This window comes from Drosophila novamexicana, unplaced genomic scaffold, assembly GCF_003285875.2.
Source record: "Drosophila novamexicana strain 15010-1031.04,08,12 unplaced genomic scaffold, DnovRS2.1 tig00004560-arrow-pilon, whole genome shotgun sequence".
NCBI lineage: Eukaryota > Metazoa > Arthropoda > Insecta > Diptera > Drosophilidae > Drosophila > Drosophila novamexicana.
Genome location: NW_020825054.1, coordinates 1,678,274 through 1,702,230, shown reverse-complemented (window position 1 = coordinate 1,702,230; position 23,957 = coordinate 1,678,274). Strand labels below are relative to the sequence as shown.

The following is a 23,957-nucleotide window of genomic DNA, read 5'->3' as shown; positions in this document are numbered from 1 at the left end:
CAAACAAAGTCTAATTTTTAGCTGCAAACTTTCTTTTTTCAATTACAGCCGAAAAACAATGTAGAAATGCTGGCATTGTTGTGCTGGTGGCCTTTAAAGCCCCAAAACTCAAGATGAAAATTACTGAAAGGCGATCAACGCCAACTAAATGGCGAAAACTGTAGCGAAAATCGAATCAACAATCACGGCAAGGGCGGGTTGCGGGTTGCGGATTGGCTAGCTGAAATTACCAGTCAAAACATAATTTGGTTACGGCTACTGTAAGCCAGATGGAGTGCAGCATTCATTTGAATATATCATTAAAACCAAGGCCATGCCAATTAAACGCCCAAGCATCAAAAAATATAAATTTGGCAAAGCAAAAGTTGAACCTGCATTATATAAGCAATTAAATTACGTGGGAAAGCGATAATATCACAAATGAAACTGAAAACTGTAATTTGGTGTGAATATTAAACAAAGTTTACAATGTAAACATTCTATGCAAAGGTTATAAGTATAGCTAATAGAATGTTGCATCTGTCGTTAAATTTGTAATAAAATTATGTTTAAATTTTAAGAGATTACAATAAGAATTTACCACGGGCAACTGCGCTACAACTTTTTATTTTGGGCTCTTCTATGCGATTCTCTTGATTTCAAGCAGCTCTCACAGGCAAAAGGTTTCAATGAAGTCCGCCTGTGGAAAACGCCAGAAACCTCTGTTAGTTTTCCCTGCACAACATCAACGAAGCGTTAAATCAAACATTTGTCCAACATGCCCCCAAGAAAAAAATACATACAAATACATAGACGTATACATTTAGGGTCCACATTTGATCAGACCAATCAATCATAATTTTCAACAAGAGAGAGAGAGACATCAAGATCTCAAACAAAATCAACTTGTGGCAATGCCACCAAGCTTGAAAAAGCTAACCGAATGGCAACGCTAAGCGAATTTTAATAATGCCCAAAACTGAGAGGGTCTGTCGTGGAGCTGAACAGCCGTAACGGAAAGCGATCAATCGATCGAACAGTAACCTACGGCAAACTGAGACCAAGTATCTGACCGAAGAAGTAGAAGAAGAAAAAACGTTTTTTGTATGCACCTTTAAGTTCTGCCAGCTGCACTTTACGAGGCAGAACGCCGTCATCGAAACTATGAATGAAATGTTTATGCCGTGCGTGTGTGCGTGTGTGTGTGTGTATGTGTGTGTAAATTAAAGCTAATGACTTGTAAAAATAACAGAGAAGCCATGTAAAAAATCAAAATTAATATAAAAAAAAACACAGATAACATTTCATGTCGTCAGGCAGATGAATTTACACGCCATGCGGCGAACCCAGATGAGTTTTTCTGCATTCTCTCTTTCTCTCTCTCTTTCTACACAGGTCAACATGCAGTAAACACAACGGATTTGTGCTCTCTAGTTGTTGTTATTGTTGTTGCTGTTATTCGGTGGAAACCGAAACAGTTAAAGCGGCTGCAAGTCTGCATCCGACGGGTCTGCAGCTTCAGCCAACTGGCAAAAGGCTAACGACTGCGCCAAGTTTATCAGCTGCACCAGCAGCAGGCAGCAAAACAACCAATTTAACAAGTCCAAAATGCTGCAACCAACTGATGATCGACCACCAGATACCGTGTATTGAACGAACCTCCTAACCCAATATAAATATTTCTCACATCAAGAACAGTTCGTGAACCAAATGTATGAATGAAGGTTTTGATGCTTACAATTGATTACAAATTGAGATATTATTAAATACCTTACTCTAGCTAGATGTTAAACAACATTTTCGTATTGTTATACAAATTGTCTTCGTAGTAAAGAATGGAATTTTTACATATTTGTTATCTATGGTATTACGAGTCTGTGCTTCAAAGTTTTCATTCGGTTGACCTATATAAGGTACCTTACTCTTAGCGAGATATAGTTTAAAGATACATTATCGGAGCCTTTTCATTATACATTGCAGAATAAGGAAAAACAAATATGCCCATTAAGCCTTTTGCTTTAAGGTATAATGAAAACAACCACAGAACAGTTGTTGCATGGAGCAGACGCCAGTCTGGGATCAAGTGAACGGGCTTACAACAACAGAACCGAATCGTTGCTTTCCATGAGTCACACCTTTCCGGGGGATTTGTTGTAAAGAAAGAGCGTAGAAACCCGCAATCAGTAAAAGAGACGCAAACAAGTTACCTGGAGAGCCGAGGGGACCGCCGATGGCGTGACAGTTGTGTGGGTAAGCGGCTTACCGGATCGTCAGAAGTTGGAAGTTGAAAGTTACGGCCCACAATTCGTATCAAAGGAATAAGCAAAAAGGCTTTAACTTTGACGGCCACCGAAAATTAATAAAGATTTTACAAAAAATGCCTAATGAAGTTGAGTTGTAATCAGGAGAATTGTCTATTAAAATGAAAATGATCTACTAACCACCCAGAAGCGAACAGAGTTGGAAACATAATTCGAATAAATTGTGGAGATCAATATAGAACAGATAAATTCTTATCATGCAACATTTTTACTACTCGCATCTAATCTGCAAACACAACAGCTTAAAGATATTTTGTTGTAAACGGATAAGAGCTACATAAAAAAAAAGAATGAAAAAAATTATCATATCGCAAGAGCCCCATTAAATTCGAGCAATCAGCAAGAGTCAAGCACATTTCCATAAAAACAAAAAGCAAAAAAAAAAAAAAAAACATAACCCGTTTTGTAGTGTTTACGAGACAATCCAATCAACTTTGTTGCAAAACTATTAAGAAAGAGGAGCAAGAAACAGCTGAAGCGATGCTGTCGAAGCTGTCGACTGAAGTTCAAGACAACAACAGCTACAACAGAAACAACAACAACAGCTAGCAAGTGGTCAACATGACGACCTACTCTTTGGCTTGGGCAGTAAACATAAAGCCAATACTTTAATGGCGCCAGACACATCCTGAGCTCGGAACTGGAACGAAAGAGTCGATCGGAAAATCCAAGCTAACAGCGTAGCGAAATCAAACGGCGTAGAAAACGCGTCATGAAAACCCACTTAAATCGAACGAAGCGCAAAGGAGAGAGAGAGAGAGAGAGAGAGAGAGAGAGTAAGTAGGACTCCGACAACAACAATAACGATGGCGGTCACAAAAACAGGATGCGCATGCGCAGCAGAAAACAGAAAGCAAAAGGTGAACGTGAACGTGAACATCATGATGAAGTTGAGTAGAGGTAGAATAAATACACATAAAAAAGCGAAATCAAAGAAATGAACAAATAAACATAAAAGGAAACGATTCTCAGAGCACATTCACACACATACATACATGCACACAAAGCAGCAAGGTACATGAGCGATAAGAATGGCGCACAAAGCGAGGAGAAACGTTAAACAGATCGACTAGTAGGTAAGGCGGGTGAACAACAGCAGCAGGGGGAGCGGGGAAATGGCAAACGATAAACGTCATCGGGCAGATTATGCTGCATAAATTATCAAATGCAAAAGACTGTGCCAAAAGGGAGCGCCGCAGATGAGCGCAGACAGATGAAGCGATCAGAGAGCATATGCAAGAAAGAGAGCCGGAGAAAGAAAGAGAGAGAAGGCATCAGAGGTTCGGGCAAACATTGCGCGCTGTAAATAATTGTAATTTACGAACAGGGAACTGGCTCTGCACCATCTACCTGAGCTAGCGGCAGAGGCAACGAGCTAAAGAAGCAAAAGCAGTGGCAGAGGCAGAGGCAGGGACAGAAGAAGAAGCATCAGCAGCGCAATAGCAAACAAGAAGAGCACGTACAAGAAATTAGCAAACAGAAGAAGAGAAGTAAAAGCGAAACGTCAACCCCGCGCGCACACATCTCTCTGGCACAAGTATTATGATTATGAAGCTAGGCGGCTGATCATAATGATGAATGGCCGGCAGCCAGCCAGACGTGTAGCATATACATACAAACATACATATACATAGATGAAAAACGAAAACCGAAAAAAAAGAAACCCTGTGGCAGTTGTACAAACGTAGAGTTACACAGACACACACATACATACACGTTGGCCCCATGGACATTGGACCACGCGTAACGCGTTTCTTGTAATCGTGGCCAGAATCGTAAAACGTGATCGAGTGCCTTATGTACAATATATTGGCCATGGGCTTTAGCAGAAATTGTAGTTGTTGTTGTTTTTGTTGTTGTTGCCACTTTTAATACTCAGCACACAGAAAATGGGATAAACCAGGGGTATATTTTTATTTTGTGCGAAAAGTAAAGACAAAACGCTGAGAAAGGTATCATAGGGATCACAAGTTATTCAAAGTGAGTAAAAGTTAGATTCGATTCCTCTTAGTCGCATATGAATGAAATTTTGTATCTTTCTAAGATTTTGAAAAAAATGTCCTAGCCAAATTTAAAAATTTTATAAAATATATAATATATATATCGAATAGATAACATATATATAAGAATATAAAAAGAATAGGATTATAAAAGCTTTTAATAGATTCTTATATAGATTATACAGAATAGAGAACGAATTCATTATTTAGTGTACTTCTTCTCTTCAACATTTTTCTAGGGTAACCTAAAGTCGAGCATTTTATCCTGCAGAGCTCATTTTTGATCTTGTTTTGTTTATTTCTTTTTCTTTTTTTTTGAACACGTATCGCGTAGTATGTAGTCTGATTATTTTTGTTTTCCGTTCGAGCCAACAGCTTTTTCATTAGGGAAATACACATGCACAAACCCAACAACAACAACAACAACAACAACTCGAACAAGAACAATGAGAAAAACAACAATAGTTTATATTTTGCCTGGCTACAACTAGCAGAATGTTGTTGTTTTTGTTGTTGTTTTTGTTTTTCTAGCTGCGCGATTCAGTCTCAATTCTGTTGTCCCTGCCGCCTGCCGTCTTTGTTCCCTCTGCCGAGGTTTGGGATAATTTAGAAGTCTGTGCAGAGAGAAATTTACATGCAGACGGACATGTTTGGGGCCTGGCAGAATTGTTGGGTTGCCGCGACTGTAAGTTGTGGGTCAATGAATCAATGAATCAGCGCGTGGATTCATGGATTTCCGTTTTAACAGCTGTGCGAATTTTTGATGAACATGAAGAAGAACATTGCGGGATGAGAACAAGAAATCAAACACATATCTGAGAACTAGATAGAGCTCTGGAAACATATGTATGTACATGCATATATCAGCCAACAGCGATCCGGTAATATTCACAGTTTTGCATGGTCAGTTAAGAATTCTTCTATTATCATTGTGCAATATTTTATGATCACATACATTGCCCCTTAAATGTTTATAAAATAATCATTTTATTTAACATTATCTATTAGTTGCAGATGTGATCATTAATAAACCAAACAATAAAGCACCTTTAATCCAAGGTAGGTAGGTCCTCCTAGCCCATGCGCAGTACGAGTTTGTTTTCGATAGATACCAATTCGATAACTTACTCTGTTTTCGAGCAATCGATAAAAATCGATATCGACATTCTGTTTATTGAGTAATTTTGGTAAATAATAAAAGCTAGAAACACCAAACTTAATATGCTGCTTCTAGAATAGTATATATATATATATATATATATATATATATATATATATATATATATACTATTCTAGAAGCAGCATATCAAGTATCTTTCATTTCTTACCCATAACCACCTCCCCAATACTACCGAATGTACACACTCATGCGCGTCTTCTTTCAATTTTATCAACAGCATTGCAATTGCGATTGAATGTTTTTCTGTGCTGCTATTTTAATTCGTTGTTTTCTCATTAGAACTAATAGTTGCTGTTGCTGTTGGGTAGTTGCGAGTTCGAGCCCTGCTAAGGGAACCTTTTTTTTTATTTATCTTTATTATTACAAATGCTATCGAGCGCGTAGAAGCGGGTTCAGGGTATCCCTTAGTCGGGAGCTCCCGACTAGAACCTCTTACTTGTTTCTATTTTCTTATCTTAAATTATCTTGAAAAATAAAAGCGCTTTTAGGCAACAACTTTTTATATGGCATATGTTATGACCGATCCGGACAGTCCGATATATATACGACCCTTGGTATTTCATTAAAATAGCATTGGAACTAAGAAAGCCCTGGGCCTTAATCAAAAATAGACATCTCTGTACACTCAGAGGATCGGGGATGTTATCTTTAAAACCATTCACATTTAGTAGAGAGAGTAAGAAGAGAGTAACTAAACATGTGTCAGTTATCGCAAGCGGCACGTTTTTTAAGTCAAACAAGAAAGCCCGCAGGGTCCTTATCATTTCTCAAAGAAAGTGTTCCCAAGTACTATCATATAAAAAAGCAGAAGATGACATTTGGTTTGTTTTGTTTTTGTTTTTTGGTTTGTTTGATTACAACTAAGCAAACATATACTGATAGCAGTTTTCTAGAATTTCTCTATAAACAAAATGCTTCAGTTACTTTTTCAATAAATGTTTCATATATGGAAAATGTTGAGCTGCAAATCGAAAACCTCTTTAGTTAAGCAAAAAGTATGCTGGGCTTCAAATACCAATAGTTAATATTACATTAATAAATAGTTGCCTTAGCTGGAACTTATATAATCTCTAACAACCCACGACTTTACTTGTTTATTTCAAATACTTTTCTATTTTTAGGAAAATATGGAACATTTGTAATTTGAAAGCTGATATCAGAGAAAGCTCCAATATCTTCAAGATTTTGTTTGAAATATTGTTTTCCAACAGTTTATATTTTCATTTTTACAAGATATCAAATAAGGGTTTACTTTTCACTATTATCGTAGATTTCACTCAACTATATACTTATTTACATTATTATATTTTTATAACTAGGACAGTTTAATAAAGACATAATTGGCTCTGTCTAGAATTTTGTAACTTTGCAAAAAACTAAGTAAATGTAAGAAATAGCTTTCAAATATCGCACAAAATTTTAAGATTCGTCTTCTAATTCTACTAAAGTTTATTATTTCAAAAAACCAAGCACATTTGACTTCTGTTAGCAAATGCTTAATCTCCATATTTATTATCTGCCGATTTAAAGGCCATAAAAACGCAGGTAGTCTACGATCTCTACAGAATGTTGTCAAATGTCACCTGTCCCACTTCATAAACAAAATTAGCATAGAGCAAAAATTATAAGTCTTATAATCTTAGATAATATCAATAAATACGCCTCCGTTAACGGGCACGCCCACGCCTACAATTCAGCATTCCGTGTGCGCATAAAAAATAATTGAAAAAAAAAAAACAAAAATAACCAATTAGCCGAGACGGGAAAAAGTTAAGAACCGATCGAGCACAATTACGCGCATAATTTAGAGGCGATATCGCGATGCCGAAGCTGCCAACGCGATTGCCGAACAGGTTCTATGCTTGGGCCAAGTGGACGGAGGGGGTCCGCAGTTTATTAGAAATTTAGTCACTTACCGCTCTTGAGACGATCGTTAATTAAATCCTCAATCAGCTGCGGGCACTCGCACTCGATCGCGTAACAGAACTGCTTGAACTTCTCGAAGCCGCTTTTGGCGATGATCTCTATGAGGTTGGCGCACTGCAGCCGCAGAATTTCGGCGTCGTTGAGAGCTTCCGTAGCTGCGCCGCCGTTGCCGCTGACCCCGCCGCCGACAGAGGGCGTTAGTGAGCGATTGTCGCTCTGAGCGTGGTCGCCGTTGACACTTGCGCTGCGCGAGGAGCCGGCTAAGCTGGAACTATAATCGCCGCCCACGCCGCTGACGCTGGCGCTGCCGCCGCTACCGCTGCCGCTGCTGCTGCTGGCGACGGTGCTCAGCTTGCGCTTTGTCAGTGCACCTACGCTGGAGGGTGCGCTGCCCGGCTCTGCAGCGGCCGCTGCTACTGTGTCGGCAGCTGCTGCCGCATAAGGCTTGAGCAGCAGATCCTCCTCGGACTGGCTGAGCACCGAGTTCTTGACGAGCACCGCCAGCAGATCTGTGCTGCCCAGATCTAGCATAATGCGTTCCTGGTGACGCGACAGCAACAAGCGCACTTCTTCCTCTTCTTCGCGCGTCATTTTGACGTTTTATTTGATTTGCTTCTTTATCTTCTGTTGCTGTTGTTTACAATGCACTTTTCTGTATTGCACTTTAACAATTTCACACACATATACACACACTCTCACTATTGTTGTTGTTGTTAATTAACATGCATATTCGTATTATTATTATTTGAATTTATATATTTTTTAAACATATATTGATTGTTGTTATTCGAAACGCAAAAAACACAAACGCGCGCCATTTACTGGCGCTTACGCCGTTTAATTCGTTGCTCCGCTCGCACAACGTTCGTTCAACAAAGTCAGAAAGTAACTGAAAAACCGGCCTGGCTTGAAACAGCGACGAAGTGTCTCACACAGTCCTAACCTGAGAGCGAGAGAGAGAGAGAGAGAGAGAGAGTAAAACGCCCGCACAATACAGAGAGCGCGTACGAACAGTGGCACAATATGTGTGAACTGCTGACAAATTCAAACCTTTAATAATATCTTCTAACTTTTTTTATCGATTTAGATTAGTCATAAAAATAAGTAATTCAATTTCTTAGGTATGGTGTAAATGAAACATTTTAGGAATGCCGAAACTTATATATGTAATAAGAAATATTCAGTTACACTTGCGCTCCGGCATGCCAGACCACTGTTCTCTGCTAGTAAATGTGGTTGGTTTCTCTTGCATTGCCCTGCAGCTGCAATTGCAAGCGATAACAGTGTAATATTGTTGTATGTGTTAGACATGTGTGTGTGCGTGTCCATGTGCGCGCGAGTGTGAAATAACAAAGTCAAACAAAATATAATTACATTTGTTTTGCTTCTCTCACTCTCTGTCTTTGAAAAAAAAAAAAACAAAAACAAAGAATTTGCCTTTGCGCTGTTAAACTGCATGTCTTTCGTATATCGTAATCAAAATGTAAACTGAAAACGGGCATAACATAGGGAAATTGTATAACTACAACGTAAAATGTTTAGAATGGACATTTTACAATAGTGGTAAAATTAAAAATTCCCATATTGTTAAATATACATACAAGAATAAAACCTTTTGTTTATTAATTTTTCAATACAATAATAAAAACAACTAACAGCAATATCTTTCCAGGCAGAAATCAATTGCAAGACACACACATTTAACATGCTTAAAGATTTATCGCAAGTCCTTTGCCGTTTCCAGCTGAAATACTCACGCAAACATAATTTTTTTCAACGGAGCCCAAGGACACAAAGGACTCTAATTACACGTACTTGAGTTCACTTTTGGCCTGATTAGGTCCTTTGCCGGGCTCCGTAACAGAGAATTGTAACAGATGTTGGCTCAGCCGCCAAGTAAACGGATAAGGATAATTATCCTTATTATAATTAAAGGAAACGAGTGATTGGCAAAATTTGAGAGCCGGAAACTTTCTGAACCAAGTGGCATAAAAAGACAATCTGAAATTGTAAAGTCAAGGTTAGTACAACTTTCTGAAATTTTGGTAGTGTAGTGTAGTAAATTTCAGTCAGTCAATTAATTATCAATCAATCAGCCAACCAGTCAGTTAGTCACTCAGTCGGTCAACCAGTTAGCCTTTCACTCAGTCAACCAGCAAATCACTCAGTTAATCAATCAATCAGTCAATCACTCAGTCGATCAGTGAATCAACCAGCTATTCAACTTTTCAATCAGTCCATCAGTTAGCTATTGAATCAATCAGTCAAGTTGTTATTTAATCAATGAGTCATTTAGCCAGTTGGTCAAACAGTCAACCAATAAATCAATCAGTCAATCAGCAAGTCAGGATATAGCCAAGACACTCAATCAATTTGTTAGTCAGTCAATCACTAGATCAATAAGTCGGTCAACTAGTTAGTCATTCAATCAGTCAGTCAACCAGCTAGTCACTCATTCAATCAATCAGTCAGTCAATCACTCAGTCAGTCAACCAGTTAGTTAGTCAATCAGTCGATCAAACTGTAAGTCAATCAATCAGTTAGCCTGTCAATCACTCACTCAGTTACTCTGACTCTAAGCTGATTTAGGTCTGATTGAAGAGTCTTTGAAAGTGTTTTACACATTGTCTGCGTTGGGCTGGACTGACAGATTTGCGAGAGTGCGTGGAGACTCAGAAAATTAACCGCCTCGACTTATGGGCGACACTTTGCACGAGGCCGCATTTTCGCATAAATTATGAGGCAGACCTGTTCGGAGAGGGCGGCAAGTTACAACCACATAAATGTAGAAATATTTTCAATTGCAACATCAAGTTGATCGCATTGCTTGTGGCAAGTGCAAACTCCATATTGCATTCAAATTTGTTTTGGCCATATTGTGGGTGGCCGCCAGCTGCTTAGAAAAATATTCAAAATATTCGGGAAATGCAGTATTAAAGTCTTGCTCAGCAAATTGGCCTCTTTGTGAACTAGTTTCTGTTTAAAAAGACCGAAACACCATTTTCTTATGTTTTCCATATCTATCTGCTTAAATGAAATAATACGTCTATTCGATACGCTGAGAACGTGCCAAATTCGAATATTTTCTCAATAGATTCGAACGTGACAATCATACGATAGAACGCCTATACATATTATATTATATTGAGTGCAAGCTCTTAAAGAGTAATATTTCGTTTTAGCTACAAGATTTCTTAAAAGTTAATTATTTTCATATTCAAATAATTGATTGATTGATTGATTGAGAGTCTGTTATGTTTACAGATGCTTCTTTTGAGCTCGAAAGTCAAGCAGCACTAGAAGTTGGCTTGTGCGAAAATCTTATAGTTAGTTAGTTACTCTTGTTTGTTTAAGATACATACTCTTATATTCTATAAGTTAACTTAAAAACTGATAAAACAAGTTAATTCTAATAATGACTCCAAACAGAGATTTTTCATTAAAAAATTGATGTATGATGAATGCATTTTATAATCGCCTAAGTTCTTATCCCAGCTGGAGGAACTTCTCTTAGCACCCACAGAAATTTGAAATACGGGGTCTCAAGCTTCAGATATGCATTTTGCTAGACAAGGAAGGCTGCGGCATACATATTATTCCAGTTTTTTGATTTGTAATGCAATCGGTAATTGAAGTAAAAGTGCCGAACATGACAAACAGAATCCGCCCTTGAAAAACACTGCAATCTAACTGTCGAACCTCAGATATCCCCCCAAAACCAAGTGGGCTCCGTGGGACACAAATCGGTTTTATTTGCTGGTGAAACTCGAAGAGCAAACATGAGGCAAGTGTTATCAAATGGGCCACATGCCACTTGGCCGGTGCCCGTTTTGGTATTCCTCGTCACGTCTCTGCAGCTTCCTCAGCAATTAGGAGATTTGGTCCAGGGGCTTAAAGCGCTGCCACACACGCCCGTCCGCCTGCTGTTTCTGCTGCGCTTCCTTACTGCTTCCTGGTTCGAGAGCGGCCGGAGGGAGGGGGAGGGGGGTGTCCTGGTCATCCATCAATGCTGTCGGCTTACCCTCAGGCAAGTCGTCTTGTGCCTGCAGCCCACTTCCCCACTTCCCCACTTCGACCAGGTGAAATGTTGTTCGATAATCATCTGGGGAGTTGTGAGGCATCTTATTATCCGGTAGTCAATTTCAAAATTGCCGCAGCACGTGGTTATTTTCCTCTTGTTTATTATTTCGTAATTACTTAATACGCGTGCATTGCTTATCTGCCGGGAAAAAGGAAAAACCAGCTGCCAAGCGCCTATCTTGGTGAGAAGAAAACTCATAAAATTCCACACGCAGCTGATTCCTTTAAAGCGGCACTTGTTTTTAATAAAAAATCAAATATATTTTTAGTGTCAAATTTTCTTCTTCTCTCACTTTTTCCTATATTTACTTACATATATATGTTACGAACCCATATTTAATTTCAAACAGTGAACCACCCTAATGCATGCAATGGCCACAAAGAGTTAAAGCGCACAGGCCGATAAAGTGCAGTTATTGCAGCGCGCAAAAGTCTCCAAAAGCGCGCACACACCGAAAGATGAATGGAGAGGGCACAATAATGATAATGCACATGGCAGAGCGAATGGCGAACTCATTTTCGACACAGCGATGGCGACATTCAGAAGTGAATTCAACAGCGTGCCGAACACTTACAACCAGCGCCTGACGGCATTGAAGAAAAAACTGACCACGTGTTTTCAGCAGTGGCGCCAGCAGCTGCTTAAACTTCACCAACAGCAGCAGCCCAAGCAACAGCAACAGCAACCCCAACACCAACACCAACAGCAGAAACAACGTGGCAGTGAACAGTTCTACAACATTTTTGTGCGCGCGGACTGCTCTATTTTGAGCGAAAAAGTTAGCTATTTGCGCAAGTTCAAGAGGATTTTCACAACACGCCAGAATTTGGCGAGTGCTCGGACAACAGCAACAGCGGCATCAGCAAAACAGCCAGTGCTTGGCAGGTGCATTAGCCAGGAGGAGCAGCAGCTGCATATAGTGGCAAGACTCTTCTCATCAACATTGATATCGAAACACAGCTCCAGTGCAAGTATCACCAGCTCCAGCATGACCATCATGGACAACACCTATATTGGGGTGCGCGACGAGTACCCCGATATTGATACTGAAATACGCTCCATACTGCTGGCTAATGCCCAGAATGGTATCACGATATCGAGCATCAAAAGTAAGTCTGAATCGAAGTGAACAGCCTGGCCCACCTGCTGTTGAATTAATCTACATTATAAATTTTAACATGCGGTTTTTCATTTTTAACTTTTTTCATCCGTTTTTTATTGCCTTTTTGTGAATTTTCTAATATTATTATTTAAATTTTTATTGGATTATTTTTATACTATATATTTCTGACGTTTTGCTTCGAAAATCAAATTCCCTTAATCTCTCTAAAACAGTTTGTCCTGACTGACTGACTGCCTGACTAACTGCCTGACTGACTAAATGGTGATCAAGGCACAGCCCCAAGCTCCTTCCCAGTATAAATGGGGATCAAAGATTTGTTAGTCTTCGTTTTGCGTACAAATTCATTTCCACAGATCTACGAAAAATCATTTTAGACGAGTTTCACAATTTTTGTAGAATCCAAGCATCATCGGTGGAAATGACATTCGAGCACCTTTAGGCGAAGTCTTAAGTCTTATCCGATTTGCTTCAAACGTATTGTCAAGTCCCTACATAAGAACCTAATGAATACGTGTTTCGACTTTAGATATTCCACCCGCAACAGTGGTAAAACGGCGGAAAGCTGGTCTTGGCATTTCAAAGATCTTTGTGAAAATAATTTGGGACATTTCAAATTTTTCGCAAAAGCCGCCCCTCTTGGATGTTAAAAGCAAGTGCATAGGCGAAGCTTTTAATGCTTCCCGAACGACTTCAAAATACTTTCTCATCCTCTCCACTCTCAGAAATCTGAATAGTTCCCAATGGGCTAAGACAATACCACATCCATAGAAATTAGAGCCGGGATACCCGCAGACTAACACCTAGAGAACACGTTTACCGGGAATGGCAATCTATATGTGTTTTTGGTTTTATTCCAAAGTTAAATAATTTCCTTCGGCTCGACATGTTTCCAGAGGAATATCGACAATTGACGGGCACGGCATTTCCGCTGCACGACAACATCACGGACTTTCTGCTTACCATACCGCATGTCACGGCAGAGTGCTGTGAGTCTGGGAAGCGCATCTTCAACATCAAGCCCACCGAGCATACTCGCCATCTGCACGAGATGATCCTGCAGCAGCGACAACGCGACAGTGTGAGCAACCCAATCCAAGCACAGGAGCCGCCACGTTTGTGGCGCGCCCAGTACAAGCGGCGCATCCCTCAACACTTCAACTTTAATCTAAATGCAAGTGAGAAGCCTCCAGCCGTCAAGTTGGCCAAACTGCAGCCCCTGGCCACGGCTGCACTGCTGCCCAACGATGTCTATCAGGACAACTGGAAGCATCTGTAAGTAGTATCCACTAGGAGAAACTAGGCAGCTGGGCCTAAAATATAGGATATACTAGCATTCACCTATTTACAGCTAAAAATTTACCCGTACTTGGAGGAGTCCTCAGAGGAGTCCTCCATTGAAACACATCTCAAATTATATTTTGCATGAAAATTTAAATCGAAGCTTCAAAGGCGATCAAATGAAAATCATGAATTGGCAATCAACAGTTTTCCGCCCATTTTCCGCACACTTTGTGCTTGCTTTGATACAAATCAAAAGAGTTAATAACTTAAAATGTAGAAATAATAATGATACATATGTATATTCCTTAATCTATTTTATTTATTCAACTTTGTTGTTATACCCTGAACCCATTAAAAATGGGTATAAGGGTATATTGTATTTGTGCAAAATCCAAATGTATGTAACAGGCAGAAGGAAGCATCTCCGACCTCATAAAGTATATATATTCTTGATCAGCATCAATAGCCAAATCGATCTAGCCATGCCCGTCCGTCCGTCCGTCTGTCTGTCCGTCCGCCCGTACGTATGTATGAACGCAAGGATCTCAGAACCTATAAGAGCTAGAGACTTGAAATTTTAGATGTAGATGCTACTAGCTCCCGCGCAGATCGAGTTTGTTTCCGATAATCGATAACTTACTCCGTTTCCAAACAATCGATATAGATCGATATCGATATCCTGTTTTTTGGGCAATTTTGGTAAATAATAAGAGCTAGAGTCACCAAACTTGACAATTAGCTTCTAAAATAGAATATATATATGTATTTGATGTTGGAAGAAGAGGGTTCAGGGTATGCCCTAGTCGGGAACTCCCGACTAGAACCTCTTACTTGTTTTTAGATTATTCTAAAAATGCCTTGTGAATACTTGGCAGATATATATGGCAATACCAACAATTTGTACCATTTACCTCGGCCATATTATTAATATGTATGACTGACTCTTCTAATACTTAACCCCTAAAAGATACTATTAGTTTTTTATACAAAAAATGTCCAAATATGGAGGAAAACTCACCTTGTAAATGGTTGCCAGCGGATAAAAGATTGGCGTTGCCACCTTTTATTATTTTGCGTTTATACAGAACAACCTTTGCTGACAGGAGAACGTGAAGAATTCAATTGATATTTAGATTTCATTCACTTTGAACATATGAAAACGAATCACATAATATATTTATTTAATTCTCTATGGGATTAGTTGGAGCTAATCTAAAAGATATTGATTTGATCAAACCATGTTTGTGCACTTCTTTTGCAGCAACAATCAGTATCAGCTCCCACAGCTCAGTGCTCCCAAGAACAACATCTACTCCATCGCTTCGAATCCTGCACAGTTACAAGCAGCACTGCCGGCAGAGCATCATCCATCCAAACACCTGGAGGAGTATGCGCACAAGCGGCGTCATGAATATACGCCCACGCCAACAACGTTGTCGTGTCCATCAACGCAACATGACTCCATGTTCACGATCAACTCGGACTATGATGCATATCTATTGGATTTTCCACTGCTGGGCGATGACTTCTTCTTGTATTTGGCGCGCATGGAGCTGAAATGCCGCTTCAAGAAGTGTAAGTACAAGGCTTGGCATGGAATTGATTTCTGCTTATGCTACTCTCTCCCCTCTACAGTCGAAAAGGTGCTGCAGTCTGGTCTGTGCATCTCTGGACAAACCATAAGTGCTGCACGGCAGCGGTTGCGCCTGGTGGAGCTGCCCGAGATGACACAAATTATTGTTAACATCGGCTCCGAGGACATAATGCGCGGCAGGTCGTTGGTGCAGATCGAGCACGATTTCCGTCTGCTAGTGAAGGAGATGCACAGCCGTAGATTTGTGCCAGTGCTGACCACCTTGGCACCGCTGGCCAACTGTCGCCACGACAAGCAGACATGCGACAAGGTGTCCCGATTCAACAAGTTTATACGCAGCGAGGGGCGACATCTCAAAGTGATTGATATACACTCATGTCTGATCAATGAGAATGGCATCGTTCGATTCGATTGCTTCCAGAAGTAGGTTGCTAGATATATCGCTGTATATATATACTATATATATCAGGGCTGCAAATCAAGCGACTCCCTTCCCTATGGTTCGGTTCGTAATCTTGTTTTTCGCATCTATGAACCGAGACTCGAACCTGTTGCTTGTTACAACTCAATTTTCCCGAAGATAGGACCCAGGCTTAAGCAGTAAAGTTTATTTCTTGTACCGAACCATTTCATAATATAAATAATAGTTCGATTAGGGTTCTGAAAGTAGCAGGTTAAGGTTCAGCTACAGGTTTAGCTACAGGCTTGCAGCCTTGATCAAAAACTATATTGCATAAATTTCTATAACTCTATATACATTTTCCAGCGGGCCACGTAGTGTGACGGGCTCATCTGAGCCGTATGTATTCTGGAACAAAATCGGACGGCAGCGTGTGCTGCACATGATTGAAGAAAACTTGGAGTATTATTAGAGCAGAGCTGGACTGGAGGAGGAGTGGTGCCGGTCTGGCACCAGGCACACGTTTTACAACTATTTCAAAATTGACGGCACGCTGTTTGCTCTAATTTTTGTTTTTAAGCCAAAAATTGAATTTGGAATGTTAATTTTTAATATGTTTTATGTGCGTTTCGTTCTGTGTTAGTCTTTAGTCTGTAATTCTATGTGATAAATATGTTACATGTTCGTATGTTCTATGTGTTCTTTGTGATTCCCCTACTCTATCTATTGCTTTCTATTGTTGTATCTCGAATTTTGACTAATAGCTTTTGCTGCTATCCCAAAAGCATTGGCCAAAATTCGAAAAGTAACAACAACATTTTTTGTAATTTTCTTAAATATTGTTTCCCAGCATTTTCCAAGTGTTGCACGCACAGAGCTCAATGGAAATTGCTATAGACTGTGTCCCAACTCTCTGTTCCTTATGCCAGCTTTGCCCATGCTCATGTATAAGATCTGATCTACTCTGTGCATCAGCGTATATATACATCTGAGTCATGTGCCTGGTTGGTGTCATGAAAATGCATTTGCTTCACTTATAGCCTGGCTTGCACAAAATCAATACCGCGGTTGATTTTATAATTGTGTTTAGGTCAATTTTAAGTGAAACAGTTGCCTTATTTTCGTGTTTTCGTCTTAGAAGTTTATTTAAATTTGTACACTGTATATTTAGCACGCCCATAAGTGTGCGCGCGAAGGCGGCGTGTTTTCTTGCAGTGTACGTTCCTAGAATGAGAACTCAAATAGTTGCCTTTGTACAAAGATATATACACAAATTCGTCACTATTATAATTATAAACTTATTTATTTCCTTGTATGTATGTTAAATGTATGTGATGATGTAACTTTTTTTTTTTTGTATGTCCAACCATAACAAGCTATGTAAAATCCAAAAAAAAATATGTAAAAAATAAATGAAAACAAAAATTAAGAAAACCAAGTAATGTATTTGTTAGTAATGTTGAATGATCAGATAACAAATTCCAATTAATCGTATATGAGGTACTTGTAAACATTAAATGTTTAAACATTTCATTATTTTTCTTCAATGATCTGTGGTATTTTCCTTATATAATTAAGGTTGCACAAACCTTATTACTTCTTACTTACTTCTAAATAACAATGGCTGTTTTTTTTAAACAAACGAATTATTTTATGTTTACATGTGTTTGCATTTTGTTTCACTTAGAATATAAGATAGGAAAAGTTATTGCTCTACATTTGCTTCTGCTGCCGGCATATTTTCAAAATATTAAAAAACAAAAGTAGATGTCAAATATTTGCCAACTTCTTCCACTTACATAAAATGTATAAAAAAGGCTACACAGAAACACTTTTTAAGCATAAGGCTATCAATTTGAACTTATTAATTTTAAATAATTAAAAAAAGTTATTCCTGTTGTCACTTGTCCAAGATCGCCGACTTGGAAAATGTGTAGAACAGGGATTCTATTTGATGATTTTTAAACATATGAAAATGAAGCTCCCGATCGCTGCCAGAACGCCAACCGCATAGCTCACACAAAGCCGGATCAATGGGCTCCTTGTGCACCTCAGATAAATGTCGCCGAAACTCGGCGTACGATGAAAAATTAATGGGGGACGTACTGCTGCCACAGGGCAGACATAACCAAGGCCCTTTCAAAAAAATATATATATATATAAATGTATTCATCAATTTAAGTACATTGCGTACCTATGCTGTTCTCAGCTCCAAGAGAACTGAGCGCATGCAATGCCTTAAAGCCAATGCGTCTCGGACTTGGAGTGTTGCATCTGACTTGTAAAAGTGAACTGTTTTCTAGCAGCGATTCACAATCAGATGATGAGCTGAAGTTCATGTATGTCTGCAGCTTTCGCTTGTATTTTGCAATGGTCTCGTCCCGCTTCTCGTTGCCATTCAAAAGCATTTCGTTGACCGCAGTCAGCGCATTCACGTGCGCGTTGCTCTGCTCCAGCTCACACTTGAGTTTGGCAAGTTCGTCTTCTAGCTAAGAGGTTGCAGACGAGTGAATTATAGAGCTGAGGCAAGGATGGTCCATACATTACCTTTGAGAATTTCAGTTGGGCATTAACACTGTCTGCTATGTCGTCTTTGATAGCATTCAGCGAATTCGTCAACAAAGCATTTGCCGCTATCAGCTTTTGGTTAGCACTAACCAAATGCTGCTCATTCTGTAAAACTATTTTCAGCTGGATTGCTTGTTCCGCTTTTGCATTTGACTCCCGCTTCAGTTGCGATTTGAAATCACTCAGCTCATCTTTGGCAGCTTTTAGCGAATTCGTCAGTCTGGTCTTTTCCGTAAGCAGCTTTTTGTTTTCTTCAAGTAAGTCCGTCTCCCTCTGCAAAACAGTTTTCAGCTGGATTGCTTGCTTACCTCTTGCATCCAGCTCCGATATCAGTTGGCATTCCAAGCCACTGATCTGGGCAGCTAAGTTTAAATTCGTTGTTTGTACACTTTGGGTATACTGCACACTTTGGCTGGAATTCCAATTGCCATATGTACACCAGCCCATTGTTGGGTTGCGAGATGAATTATTTTGTAAGGGTATTGCATATAGTGGGTAGTAAGTCGCCTGGCGCCAGTGAACATTTTGATAAGCCATTTTTATGTGTACTTAATCTATATTTAAGGTATAAAAAATAAATTAATAATACAATTATTTGTTTGTAATAATTCGTTTTAGTCTTCGTAGGTAACGAACACCTATATGAGTCGCGGGTGCTTCTGACTCCGTTGCTTGGCATTCATAGGAAGCATAGACCTCAGTAATTGTTTTTTTACATCTCTCGTCTTTAATTGGATATTTTAAATCCCAATTTCTTAAAGCGATTATCAGCGATTATATTTATATACATTTATTTATAACCATAGTTTCGCGCGTCCGCATCAAGACAGTTACCGATTTCATTATTATAAATATCGATAAGTCGGATAGTCGTTACTGTAATTGGAAATAAGCTGGAGTATGCGATAAATGCTAAATAACACCTAAACACACATGATCTACACAATTTCATTAAGCTATTAATTATACCAATGGTACGTCAACTATTCTTTATAATTTAAATCACATTTGCTTATAATAAAATGTCTCGATTTTACGCAGTTAAATATCGATTCCGTCAGTCTATCGACACAACAGCGCAAACAGCTGCTTACGAGTGTTTAGACGAGTGTGCCCGTATACAAAAATACTAAAACCAACATCGATAACAAATTTGTTGAATACATCTTAGAAGGCGAGCGAAGTAAGTAGCTTATTTGTGTCGAAATAAGTGCTAACAAATTTAGATCAGTTTTATACATTTTAGTCGAAAATGGCTTCTTTTTTGGCGCGTGCAAGCGGTACCCTTATCGAATCAGTAAAACCCAAGACAGTTACAAAGGTGAGTCTCGTGCTACGTATCCAAATACACAACTTTTCGTGGTACATTTACATAATTGCAAAAAAGCAACAAGAACCAACAACAAAATGACAAGGTGAATGCGGCTCTCATGCGGGAGAGCGAAGCACAGAAGAGCCACCTGACTGGCGGTCTTTTCGATCAATGTATACGTGTGTGTGACGCAACGCCTAACTGTGTGAGATACAATTGGGACCTTGAACACGGAATAGCCGCAACATTGATCTCTTTTATCAATGGGGGGCAATGGGTAACTGTTGCCGAGCCCACTAATTAAGAATTTAATCTATGCGAATTAGCTTTTATTAACATCGCAACGCGTCGCTCTAAATCCATTTTTTTTTTGCAAATTCGAATTTTGTTTTTGACCTACAAACATAAATACCTGCCCATTTAATGCGTCATTGCGTTAACCCGTTTTTTTTTTTTTCAATCAGACCCTCGTGACTTTCTGCTTACTTTAAGATTTAATTGTCTCTTACAGATCCTCAGTTATACCCCCATTGGGCTGCAGCAATTAAGAAACCTTAATGTGCAGGAGCATGTCTCGTACACTCTGCTCAACGAAAGTAGCATCCCAACACCTCGGTAAGTGCACAAAAAACAATAATAAATAAATAAATAAATAAATAAACGGTTCAAAGTACAGCAAATGTTGCGGCGACCGCTTCATGGACTTTGGCTCCAGTCATTTATATAAAAAAAAAAACAAACAAGATTATGATTTGCATTTCTTTAATGCAAATTAATAGAGCGACAGATCAGCAGATGATGTTTCGTTGATAACATTCAGCTATAATTATAATTTAATAAGAAGACAGGAGAGAAAAAATTAAAATATATAGAACTTTGACAAGTACCTGACATGAGTCCGCGTAACCTTGGGGTAACAGAAATTTGTATTAAATCCACATTTACACGTCCAATTTTACAAATATGTTTTTGAATTATTTGCTGATAAGAACTGTTGACGTAGATGTCGTTATCAACAACCATATGCTGGATTTTGTACACTTGGTCATAAAAGTTGGACAAGCTCCAAGTATTCCAACATTTCAGATGATTCATTGCTTCTTTTCAGGTTTGCCGTTGCCAAGAATGGTAAGGAGGCCCATGACATTGCGCAAAAGCTGAAAACAGATAATCTGGTGCTTAAGGCGCAGGTTCTTGCCGGTGGTCGTGGCAAAGGTACCTTCAAGAATGGCCTCAAGGGCGGCGTTCGCGTCGTTTTCAGGTGAAAACGAATATACTTTAGTATATTTTGTGATACTAACTCTTGTAACTTACCCAGTCCGGAATCTGCAGAGGAATATGCCACCAAGATGATCGATCAGCTGCTAGTCACCAAACAAACGGGCGCAGCGGGCCGCATCTGTAAGAAGGTGATGGTCGCCGAGCGAAAGTTTCCCCGCCGTGAGTTTTATTTTTCCGTAATGATGGAGCGCGCCTTCAATGTAAGTGCAAAAACGAGTCAAGAATTTGGTAAATAAATGTATTAATTAGTGTTCTTATGTTTTAGGGCCCTGTACTGATTGCATCCAAGGAGGGTGGCGTTGACATCGAAGAAGTTGCCAAAGAAAATCCCGAGGCCATCATTTACGAGCCGATCGACATTGGTAAGGGTCTCACCAAGGAGCAGGCCTGCAAAATTGTTGATAAGGTCGGTCTGGGCGGGAGCTCTGCCGATGAACATATCCAAATGCTTCTTAACTTGTACAAGCTGTTTGTGAAGAAGGATGCGCTCTTGGTTGAGATTAATCCCTATGCCGAAGATGCTATGACTGGCTGTAAGTTAAGTTTTTATTGAACGAGTGTTGTGTTTCATGCTTAACCTATGTCGCCTTTCCTAAACCACTAACTCATTTAACATCCATATTACGATTACTTCATTGAAATTACTATACTAATGCTGCACGATGTGGGTCTATAAAGGCTGTAAGTACTACTTTAAATATATGCTTGCTAGCTGAAATCTTCTAAACACGACACTTTTTTACCGAAGTCACGAGTACATATGAAAAGAACCTTATGAAAGGCAATAAAACAATAGACCCAAATAAATAGTTTACGCAACAGAAAAGTGGAAATTCGATTCCTTATTCAAATTGGAAACATTTCATAGATGCCAAACATAGAGAAAAGGGAAACCGAAGATTTCTCGGAAATTCCTTCTCAACAAATTTAAGCAAACTATCTAAAGCAAAATCGCCAAATTCGTCCAGTCGTCAAGCTGGAACACCTTCTGATTTTTGGATCTCCATCCAGTAAAATGGATTTTTTCAGAACATCGAGGCTTCAAGCGTGTCGCACCCATCGACAACCTAATCTAGGCTATATATAAAGTTTTTACAACTCCAAAATAGGAAAATTGAATTTTATAACTTAACATAATTTATCAAAAAGACAACAATACGTTTTTGCCCATATATGGTTATATTATGCTGGCCAATTAGACAAGGAGAGATCCTTGTTGATCTCAATCCTAGTCGTGCAATCTTTAACCCTTTTATTTTATAACATATTTAATAAGTACACAAGTTGTATTGCACATACTAACACAGCATATGTAATTGGATGATTAAAATAAATTTTTTGCCCGTTTTAGTCTTCGCCCTCGATGCTAAATTGCGTTTTGATGACAATGCCGAGTTCCGTCAGAAGGAGCTGTTCAGCATGCGCGACTGGACCCAGGAGGATCCCAAAGAGGTTGAAGCGGCCAAATACAATTTAAATTACATTGCTCTTGATGGTACCATCGGTTGCATGGTGAATGGTGCTGGCTTGGCCATGGCAACGATGGATATCATCAAGTTGTACGGCGGTGAGCCGGCAAATTTCCTTGATGTTGGCGGTGGCGCCACAGCAGAAGCTGTCAAGGCGGCATTCAAGATTATTACATCGGACAAGAAAGTCATGTGTTTATTGGTGAACATTTTCGGTGGTATTATGCGTTGCGATGTCATTGCTGAGGGTATTATTGCGGCCGCGAAGGATCTGAATCTGAACCTGCCAATTGTCGTGCGTTTGCAGGTAAGTGTCCCGATTTGGTTCCAAGAGGACGTACAATTTTCTGATGTACTTTGTGTATTCGTTTGTAGGGCACCAAAGTCAAGGAGGCTCGCGAACTGATACGTTCATCGGGCTTGAAGATCTTGGCTCGTGATGATTTGGACAAGGCTGCCGATTTGGCTGTGCATTTGGCGCAAATCGTTTCGCTGGCACGCGAAATGAACATGGATGTTAACTTTGAGATCCCCGATGCACAAAAGTAGATCGACCCAATAAACGGCTAAGTCAACCATAAAGCCCACGGATAACACAAACGACAACATAAACACAAAAACACTCATCTACTCAAAAAATTAGATACAATTTATATAAAACTACCTACAACTGCTTAGTAGTTAGAAATATTTGATTTCGATTAGTCGAATTAAAATAATTGAATCATTTTGCAAAAATCTGTTAAACCATAAGCTGAGGTTAAACTCCGATCGTTGTTGTGACAAACCATGCCGTAATATTATTTAATAACTTCGAATAATCCTAAGAGCTAAAAGTTTCTTGCACTTGTCAAACATTATAAGCGTAAAAACAAATATATTGTTATTTGCACGAAAGTTGAAACATAAACCTATCGTCGAAAGTGATTTTTGCAAAACTCATTTAATTTATTTGAAATGCAAACTGCTTATAAAGTAGTATGGCGTGTATTATGCAATTTAAATTAGTTTGCTTTAAATTAAAATTCAATAATCTTAAAAAGCCGTAGCACTTTATTTGTAAATTCTGTTCTTTAAACCCCATTTTATGTTGATTCGTTGACAACCCGAACTCAAAACTTTTTTTTTATTTATTTCACGAAATTAACATGAACGAACGTTTTATCAAAATGTTATATCATATCATCAACTAATATACAAATTCTATAGGGAATGCAAAAAAGATCAGAAAAAGGAAGAAAAGAAAGACCAATGCAACGATAAAAAGAAATAAGATGGAGAAACTGAAAACGATGAAAATCGATTTGCATGCCAAGTTTCATTCAATATAATCAAGGAATCAGGGGGAAGCTGATGAAATAAAATTAAAAGTAGAATTCTTAAAACATGAATTATATACCGGACGAATACCCTTAATCTGCCAATAGATAGAGGCGTGAAAA

General features: G+C 39.1%; 4 protein-coding genes across 13 annotated transcripts in view; 2 read left to right on the top strand and 2 right to left on the bottom strand.

The window, feature by feature from the left end:
• The window catches only part of LOC115770671 (tight junction protein ZO-1), a 111,193-nt gene extending 103,065 nt beyond the window's left edge, over positions 1–8,128 (bottom strand). For 6 of the 7 annotated variants that reach the window (XM_030716039.1, XM_030716040.1, XM_030716048.1 and 3 more), the window contains exon 1: positions 7,397–8,128. In XM_030716039.1, the coding sequence (XP_030571899.1) occupies positions 7,397–7,997 (601 nt within the window). In that variant the 5' untranslated portion in view covers positions 7,998–8,128. The remainder of the gene's footprint in view (positions 1–7,396) is intronic. The other variant, XM_030716046.1, reaches the window with a different exon arrangement.
• A 3,643-nt stretch (positions 8,129–11,771) lies between these two features.
• On the top strand, positions 11,772–16,549 carry LOC115770847 (maternal effect protein oskar). Its single transcript, XM_030716282.1, has 5 exons — positions 11,772–12,596; positions 13,504–13,882; positions 15,153–15,466; positions 15,527–15,908; positions 16,252–16,549. Exons 1-5 carry the CDS (start codon positions 12,017–12,019, stop codon positions 16,355–16,357), a joined length of 1,761 nt encoding a protein of 586 aa, XP_030572142.1. The 5' UTR covers positions 11,772–12,016; the 3' UTR covers positions 16,358–16,549.
• An 833-nt stretch (positions 16,550–17,382) lies between these two features.
• Positions 17,383–19,200, bottom strand: LOC115770761. Its single transcript, XM_030716174.1, has 4 exons — positions 19,090–19,200; positions 18,433–19,007; positions 18,080–18,374; positions 17,383–18,021 (listed from the first exon to the last, which is right to left on the bottom strand). The coding sequence occupies exons 2-4, from the start codon at positions 18,988–18,990 to the stop codon at positions 17,786–17,788; spliced, it is 1,089 nt and encodes a 362-aa protein (XP_030572034.1). The 5' UTR covers positions 18,991–19,007; positions 19,090–19,200; the 3' UTR covers positions 17,383–17,785.
• Positions 19,201–19,556: 356 nt separating this feature from the next.
• Positions 19,557–23,949, top strand: LOC115770594 (succinate--CoA ligase [ADP-forming] subunit beta, mitochondrial). 4 transcript variants are annotated; one of them, XM_030715930.1, is made up of 10 exons: positions 19,557–19,636; positions 19,685–19,774; positions 20,277–20,380; positions 20,874–21,026; positions 21,084–21,246; positions 21,312–21,579; positions 21,725–21,727; positions 22,398–22,822; positions 22,891–23,060; positions 23,725–23,948. In XM_030715930.1, the coding sequence occupies exons 2-10, from the start codon at positions 19,706–19,708 to the stop codon at positions 23,786–23,788; spliced, it is 1,419 nt and encodes a 472-aa protein (XP_030571790.1). In that variant the 5' UTR covers positions 19,557–19,636; positions 19,685–19,705; the 3' UTR covers positions 23,789–23,948. The 4 variants fall into 4 exon arrangements, with proteins under 4 accessions (XP_030571790.1, XP_030571791.1, XP_030571789.1 ...); XM_030715931.1 differs by having other exon boundaries at positions 19,559–19,636; positions 19,700–19,774; XM_030715929.1 differs by lacking the exon at positions 19,557–19,636 and having other exon boundaries at positions 19,660–19,774.
• The last annotated feature ends 8 nt before the right edge of the window (positions 23,950–23,957 follow it).

What these genes read in the sequence shown, in the direction of transcription:
- LOC115770761 (XM_030716174.1), bottom strand. Translation starts at nt 18,990, where the DNA reads ATGGCTTATCAAAATGTTCACTGGCGCCAGGCGACTTACTACCCACTA. An exon ending in CCCAACTGAAATTCTCAAAG is followed by an intron (nt 18,375 to 18,432) that starts GTAATGTATGGA and finishes GCAACCTCTTAG; the next exon opens with CTAGAAGACGAACTTGCCAA. An exon ending in TGGAGCTGAGAACAGCATAG is followed by an intron (nt 18,022 to 18,079) that starts GTACGCAATGTA and finishes TTTTTTTGAAAG; the next exon opens with GGCCTTGGTTATGTCTGCCC.
- LOC115770594 (XM_030715930.1), top strand. Translation starts at nt 19,706, where the DNA reads ATGGCTTCTTTTTTGGCGCGTGCAAGCGGTACCCTTATCGAATCAGTA. An exon ending in AACCCAAGACAGTTACAAAG is followed by an intron (nt 19,775 to 20,276) that starts GTGAGTCTCGTG and finishes TGTCTCTTACAG; the next exon opens with ATCCTCAGTTATACCCCCAT. An exon ending in GGCGTTCGCGTCGTTTTCAG is followed by an intron (nt 21,027 to 21,083) that starts GTGAAAACGAAT and finishes TAACTTACCCAG; the next exon opens with TCCGGAATCTGCAGAGGAAT.
- LOC115770847 (XM_030716282.1), top strand. Translation starts at nt 12,017, where the DNA reads ATGGCGACATTCAGAAGTGAATTCAACAGCGTGCCGAACACTTACAAC. An exon ending in CACGATATCGAGCATCAAAA is followed by an intron (nt 12,597 to 13,503) that starts GTAAGTCTGAAT and finishes ACATGTTTCCAG; the next exon opens with AGGAATATCGACAATTGACG. An exon ending in GAAATGCCGCTTCAAGAAGT is followed by an intron (nt 15,467 to 15,526) that starts GTAAGTACAAGG and finishes TCCCCTCTACAG; the next exon opens with TCGAAAAGGTGCTGCAGTCT.